The sequence below is a fragment of the Oxyura jamaicensis genome, unplaced genomic scaffold (assembly GCF_011077185.1).
Source record: "Oxyura jamaicensis isolate SHBP4307 breed ruddy duck unplaced genomic scaffold, BPBGC_Ojam_1.0 oxyUn_random_OJ101964, whole genome shotgun sequence".
Lineage (NCBI taxonomy): Eukaryota > Metazoa > Chordata > Aves > Anseriformes > Anatidae > Oxyura > Oxyura jamaicensis.
This window is the reverse complement of record NW_023312217.1, coordinates 60,053-67,667: the sequence shown is the minus strand read 5'-3', so window position 1 is coordinate 67,667 and position 7,615 is coordinate 60,053. Positions and strand designations below refer to the sequence as shown.

The 7,615-nt window shown below is 42.6% G+C and overlaps 1 protein-coding gene across 1 annotated transcript in view; it reads right to left on the bottom strand.

Annotated features, from left to right (window-relative positions):
• Positions 1-58: 58 nt before the first annotated feature.
• Positions 59-7,615, bottom strand: part of LOC118160138 (leucine-rich repeat and fibronectin type III domain-containing protein 1-like protein) — a 33,090-nt gene continuing 25,533 nt past the window's right edge. The window contains exon 3 of the mRNA XM_035314674.1: positions 59-2,250. Within this exon, the coding sequence (XP_035170565.1) occupies positions 852-2,250 (1,399 nt within the window). The 3' untranslated portion in view covers positions 59-851. The remainder of the gene's footprint in view (positions 2,251-7,615) is intronic.

Here is a 7,615-nt window from a genome sequence, read left to right as displayed (position 1 = left end):
ACGCTAGCTCCTGCTTTAATGTCGGTCTACCCCTTTCTTTCCCCCCCCAAGCTAATCACAAACAAAAGCCTATAAGCAGCAAGGCATGTAATCAGAAACTCAACCGCCCTGCCCAGGGAGCAACTCTAAAAATCTGCACAACATCCACTGAAGCTGAGCACCAAATAGTTATTCCCGAGTAAATTTTACCAAATAAACTCCAGCCGATGAATCAGCGCCTTTAAAAGTGAAACCCACACAAAATTCATCACCTAAAGCTTCCGGGGCAATGTCCAGTTTCCTCCGTGAGCTTTGTCCCCGTGACACCATGGAAGTGGAATAGAGGAATCGCGTGATGACTTTTAGGGGCTGAAGGTTCAGCATAACATACACGAGACATGGTGTGGCCACATGTATTTGCCATACAGGCAAAATGTGGCTTGGGGGCATCTCTGGACATCTCAGAACTTTGAGCATCTCGATTTTCCCCTCTTTGCTATATATTTAGGTAAAATAATTACACTTAATCAGCATAAAAGGTAACTAAACTTTCCATCTTAATTTCCCTGGGTGTATTAACTGAGATAATGCTCATCAGCCTCACTCCATCCATTAAACTGGACTCTGAAGATTAATTATGGCTGTAAAGGGTTTAGAGATCCTCGAGAGGCAGCAGAGAAAGCGGGTGTATTATGAGTTTTAACAGTACAACTCCTCAACAATGGGAATTTAACGAGCAAAGTTGTCCCCTCATTTACAGCCACCACCTGCAATTAGCTGCCATTGCAGGGAATAATTCAACCTACGTTCTTATCACATCTTTCTTGCTTCCACCTCCACGAAGGAGGAGGTGCCGGGGCGGCTACGCGGGGTTACCTGTAAACGAGGATGTCATCAGAGGAGCTGTTGTACTGGATCTGGTACATGCGAATCCCGGGGAGGTGGTGCTGAGAAGGCCACTGGATGAGAGCAGAGGACGAGGTCAGCTCGGCGACCACGACCACTTTCTCTTGCTGAGCCTTCGTTTCGTTCGGAAAGCTCGACTTGGCAGATATCAGAATATCCGAGGGGCCAGGCTCCGCGTCTTTATCGCAGTTGGTGCTGTTAGCGAGGTTGGGGTACGGGGTAACGAGGAGTTCGACCGGAGCCGTCGACTCTCCCGCAGCATTTGATGCTATGCAGGTGAACGTGCCCTTCTCCGTCAGAGACGTTACCAAAATATCCAGGGTACCGTTCTCGTAAGAAATCGTCCTAGAGGTGTTGGAGACCAGCTTCCCGTCAGGTGCAATCCAGCGAACGTAGGGGTCCGGATCGCCCACAGCTTTACACTTCAAAGAGACGCTTTGACCCTCCGTTACGGTTACCTTAGGGGTTCGGTGTGTGATCATTGGGGGCTCACAGACAAATTCCTCCTCTTTGATGGACCAGAAGTATTTGCCCATCAGTTCTGGTGGGGAGGCGCAGGTTTCTAGGTCGTCTTCTCTGGTGAGGCGCCTCAGCCACACCAGCTCACAGTTGCAGTGCAAAGGGTTGCCCCCAAAGCTCAGCACCAAAGACGTCAGAGGAGATCCTTTGGACTTGGCATACACGGGAATCCTGGAGAACAATGGATCGGGAGGGATCTTCTTCAGCTTGTTGGAGGTCATATCTAGACGGGCAAGCTTGTGAAGATTGGAGAAGATTCCCTCCGGCACAAACTCGATGAGGTTATGATCCAAGCTGACCGTGTTGACGTTGGAAAGTTTGGCGATTGTTTCCCAAGGAACGTTAACAAGGTTGTTGTAGGACAGATCCAGGTCTTCGATGGTTTCAATAAAGTCATCCAACGACCCGGGAGAGATATAGCTTAGCTGATTGTTGCTGAGTATTAAATGTCGAAGGTTGATCAAACCTTTGAAATGATCTTCGTTGATATATGTCAGTCTGTTACTATCCAAGTGTAAAGCGTGAAGGCCTTTAAGATCAAAAAATGCGTAAGGCATGATTTGACTTATTGTATTCCTCGACAGCGTCAAGTGAATGAGATTGGTCATGTTTGCAAAATCCTTTCTCCTGAGCGTCGTGATGAAGTTGTCCATCAGCCTCAGCTCTGCCGTTCTCCTGTCGATGCTGGGGGGCACGAAGAGAAGCCCCGTCTTCGTACAGAGGATGGTGAAGGACGGAGACAGGTTTTGACACATGCATCTTTTGGGGCACATCATGGCCTTCACGGCTGCGCTAATAACCAGTAGATAGACAACCAGCCTTTCCATCGTAAGAAAAATAGCAGACCTAAAGGGGGGGAAAGAAAAGAAATCCATGTAAATATACTTTAATTGGGCATTAGAAATAGGTTTACACTTGTCGTTGTCGTTATTCTGTGCGTGGGTCAGAACCTCATTTCGAACTGTGCATCGCTTCATTACTCTGTGGTAATGCTTGCCTCATTTTTTTTTTAAAAAAATATTTATTTATTTATTTGCCAATATGGATTTCTAGCAGCTTTCTTTGGCTTTCCCCAGCTCACCTATGCCCTGCCTATACCAAGCAGGGAGCTCCCTGGAGAGCACACATTTCGAGACCAGGACTTTTTTCCCAAGCGGTGGCAGAGAACTAGAACTTTTCCAGCAAATAAAGAAGGAGAAACACCTTCAAAGGCATTGCTGAAAAGCAAGATTGTGTTCAATCAAAGAAGCAGGTATATGTTTTGTGATTATTATTATTATTTTTTTTTTCTGTGCAGCTTTAGAAACTAAATTTCATAATTACACATGGTTTTGGTCAATGAAATTATCTCTGTGCAATCGTGTGCGTGCCAAGTTATTTCCCATTGTACCTGAAGTGCTTGGCTGCTATGCCAAGGGTTGATTTTCATTTCTACTTCACCTCCAGCTGGCTGAAAAATTGCTAAGCATTAAGTGTGGTGACTCAAGCGACCACGAAGGCTCCCCATCTGCAACGTAAAGGACTCAAACTCCGTGTTTCGCCCAAGTGTCCTGGAACAACCCAACCCTAGAAGAACCGTGTCGTCTTTCTGCAAATAGCACACGTAGTTTGACTTCACATACAAGCCCCGGCACACGAGAGGTCACCAATTAAAGGTAATTGCACGTGCAGACCCCCTTGTATGGTGGGTAAATGCAGAATGCTGTAAAATAATAAGCTATTGCCTTCGAGATCGAGCCATGCAACACAAGGCACAATCCTCAGTTCACCACAAAGCTGGGACAACAATAACCTGCTGAGTCACCAGGGCACAATATGAAGTGTCAGCAGAGTTTCATGCTATGTGTGTATATATATTTTATATTTTCATGTATATATATTTTATTTATTCAGGGTTACCACGCTCTAGAGCTCCTTTACAGGGAAGCAGATCTTTAAAGTACAGAATTATGGTAGCACACCATTTTTTTTTTCTAATAAGCATCTTCTTCATGTTTCCTAATCATTTATCTCAACAGTTTTCCTACTGTCACTCCATCCTGCGCCCCGAACCCTTCTTGCCTCTAATGGCTCCAGCTTTTCACTCCTGCTAGGTACCCATGATTAACAGATGCGTAATTATCCAAAAAAATGGACTGCTGTGCAATATTGTAATTCCCTTGTTTTGTCATTAGCAAATATTAATGCAACTTTAATGGATTAACTGCCATCTGGGCTGTAAGAATCCAGTTCAAAACCATCTCACTTCAACCATTATTCTGTTAAAAAATAATTAAACGTTGCTAATGTGAAACCATGGCATTAAAATTAATGATTTTTAGAGCCAACAATAAGCATAGTGCAATTACCCTTACAAACTATATGACAGTCACAAGGAAATTGCGACTTGTAAAAGAAAAGCTGCATAGAAGTGAATTACTGCTATTGCCCTGGATTCTAGTTAAAAGCAGCTTTGGTACTAGCACCTAAAAACTGCATTGGGAATATACCTGATTGCCTGATAAAACAATAGTATTTTTCAAAACGGTTTAATCCACGGCATCTCAGCAGACGGCGGTAAAAGAAATAAACTTTGTGTTTATACGACTGTGCGCAGATCTAGGGCGTAAGCAAAAAGAACTTTTTTTTTTTTTTTTTTTTCCTGAACTGCTGCTTCTTAACTCATTGCCCTGGTTTGCTTCTGCACGGTTGCAGCTTAAAATTCACACAACAAACAAATTGGTTTAGTCATATAATTCCAAAACAGTAAAGATTTTGCTGGCAGATGAGTGGCAGTGCATCCACATCTCAGATTTTTTGCTGGGTTCGAGATACACAACAGGAGATCGGCAGCAGGAAAACATTATTAAAAAAAAAAAAACATTGGCTATCGCTTCAAGTCTAAGCGATGTTAAAAGAAAGGGATATTTAACTCCCACAATTTGCAGCTATTGGGCTATTAACTTTGCTCCATCGGAAAGAGTTTGGATTGCCTTGGCTGTAAATGTAACACATTTTAACAGCTTTAAATTGGTAGTGTGGTATGGAGATTGCTTACACTCTGCAAAACACATGCACATGCTTCAGGGCGGATAATAAATGCTATTTTACCAGCCTCAAGGAATAATTCCCATCCTCAAAAAAAAAAAAAATAATGAAAAATGAAGGGCCCTAGTTTAAATAGGAACTCTAAGTCAGCTAGTGGGCTTGCTCCAAAAAAGCCCAAAGCAATTCTGTTTCTAGCAGTGCTGCCGAGCTGCCCCACGACGAAAAAAAACCCAGCACGCTATCCTAAATGCAGCAGACCTTGGCTCCTTGCAGCGCAGAAATAGCAATATATAGGCGGTGGCTAATATCTATTTGATGCCCTCGTCACACAGAAACATGTCCCGAGATGTTTCATCCGTAAAATACTGCTTTTTCAGCAAACAAAACCCAAAACCCATCATACAAGGCATTCCTGGAGTAGATACTGTGGCTGAGGGGAGTGGGCTGAGCCCCTGCATCTCCCAAATACTGCCTTTTTTAAATTATTTTTATTATTATTATTATTTTTTACCATCCCACTGCCATGCCAACCTGCTCATCACACAAACCAGGTGCTCACCATCTGCCTCCTTAGAAATACCATTAGAAAAATGCCTTTTTTTTTTTTTTTTTTCTTTTTCTAGAGGGAAGCATCATTATTACCCTTCCCTGGTCCAGCGTTAACCACCACATTGGAAAAGTCTCTTTAATTTACCAACAATAAATAATGTGCTTAATTTACTGTTGCTCGCTCCACCTGGCACCGGGTAAGAAGCGCTTCCAGTAAATGTTTAAAAAGCATATTGCTAATTTCCTATTTTTTCCCCAAGACCAACATACTGGGAGCGCATCTCTCGATACACTTGGGCATGGAGCAGATTTGCTGCAAGTGTTTCTTTTGGAATATTAAGTCTGAAGCCAAATTACTGTAATTGATGTTAATACAACTTTTTGTTTTATAAATCTAGATCACGGCAAAATATGAACCCCCAACTATTTAATACTAAATGACATCAAAATGCAGAATGTTTATTCTTTTCCCTCTCATTCTTTAGCATTCAGACAGGCCAACTATGCAAATGGACTCATTTGCACTTTCCCAATGCCCACATTTGCATGGTGATCGCCTGCTGCCTGGGGAAGCGCATTGGTCACACAAGAAAAAGTCACATTTGCTTCACCTAATGCCTCAATCATCTGTCAAGCCCATCAGCAGCTCTGAAAATCCTTTTTTTTTAAATAAATAAATAAATAAATAAAATGTTATTTTTATTTTTTTTTCCAAAAAATGCTGGATCCTGTTCCATTTCCTAAAGCCTACTGTGTACCACCTCCTGAGGAAGGAGGAGCGGGATCTACGTGAAGATTGCCACCAAAAGGTTAAACACTTTATGGATTTACTGCCTGCATACCTGCACTCCATCACTCTTTCTCTTTCCCTGCACTAAGCTGTTTTCTCCACCAAAAATCCTGACCCAAAACCATTCAATCCTTGGTTGAGGTAGCCAGGACACCAGCGTCAATTAGGAAACCGAAGCAGCTCCTGTGGGTTTTAATGAATGGTCCAAGGTCTGCTGAAGATGAAAAGCAGAGAGTGAATTATATATTGATGTTTTATTTAAGGACAGAACAGGTAATGCTGCTTCAGAGCTACCGTGCTCATAAACGAGCTATTCTTAGTCTTGCTGTATGTCTTTCATGGAGGCTACACTTAAGCACAGCCAATATTAGCAATTAGGAGCTTTCATTCTTTATTGGAAGACCCATTAAGGATTGCAACACATCCACCACCCCGTATCTCTTAAAGCAGTCTTAATGAAAGAGTGGAAGAAAGCAGGAGGTCAAGAGAAGGCAAAAACCCTGTTAGAAGCTCACTGCCTAATATTCAGAGGATGAGTAATTCCTCAAGCCACGAGAAGTCAGCCACTTTGTAAAACAAATGGAAAAATGGGTTTATTGTTCAACCAAGCACAGTCGGTGTCCGACGAACTGTGGGATTTCGGTAGCGCTTCGGTCTTTCACAAGCTCTTCAAGAGGACTGATTTCAGCACACCTGATCTGGTTATTTTTCCCTTCCCAGAAATTCCCTTCCCCTTCCGAACATATTTCCTCTTGTGTGTTTGATGCTGACTTTAAAGCAGAAATCCCAGCACTTGGCTTTGCTTCAACTACTTCATGTTGTGCAGATAACACCAGATAAAGGCAAGCTAAAGACTAATGACAAAACCCACCAAAAATGCCATAGCAAGTTCCCCCCCATTCAGTACAATGTTCTGAATTAACTGCTGTGGGTTCCCCCAGGATGACCACTAAGGCCATTAACTAGTGCTAACCAGGCCGCGGTTGTTGTGTCTTACTTGGAAGTGCATTCATCTGAGACTTATTTTTAAGAAATGAAACATCAAGAAATGAAGTGTCCACCTACTACTACGAGGCGTTTGCTACGAGAACGTGTTCAACACTGAATGTTACCGACTCTACCGCTTCCAGATTTTAACCAGCCCAAAATGTTTTACAATTGATGACAGCTAATGACACTTATAACAAAGCTGGCAGACAATAATTTCATTACAAATCCCATGCCACCACCATTCCCACCATTCAAAGTCTAACAAGCATAAAATTGCACGCTCAGTATGTATGCAGGCAGGTGTGTCATTACTCTGACAAAGAAATGATAGTATTTGTAGACAGTGCTTTAACAAAAGAACAATATTCATGTGAAAAATCACCTTTAGTTGGATATGAAGAAAGTGGGCTGCATGGAAAAACGCGTCTCTTTCTACAGACTTATTTTAATCTTTCCAAAGTTCCCTTCTGCTCATCCCTGTCCTTGTGGTTAGCGGGATGAAGACGAGTTGTGAGCAGGGCGTTGCAAAGCTGATCACTCTGTCCTTCCAGCTCGTACTTAGGGATCCAAGACCAGCATAACATCAGGATTTATTTGTTTATTTGTGCCTTATGCAATTCTATTTTTATGCAATTCTATTTTTATGCAAACTGCATTACACATCGGAAACAAAGTGAGTTGCCCCTCTGTGGGACAGCCAAAAATGTGGTCGTAAGAATAAGGAGGCTGCTTTAAACCGCTTTCAGCAAGCCTCTAAATCCGTTTCTTTGCTGAAAGGGAAATATAATCTTTACACTTAATCTACACGCCTGCTCGTTAGCATGTGAGGAATTAATGGGAATACTCAGAGCGGTT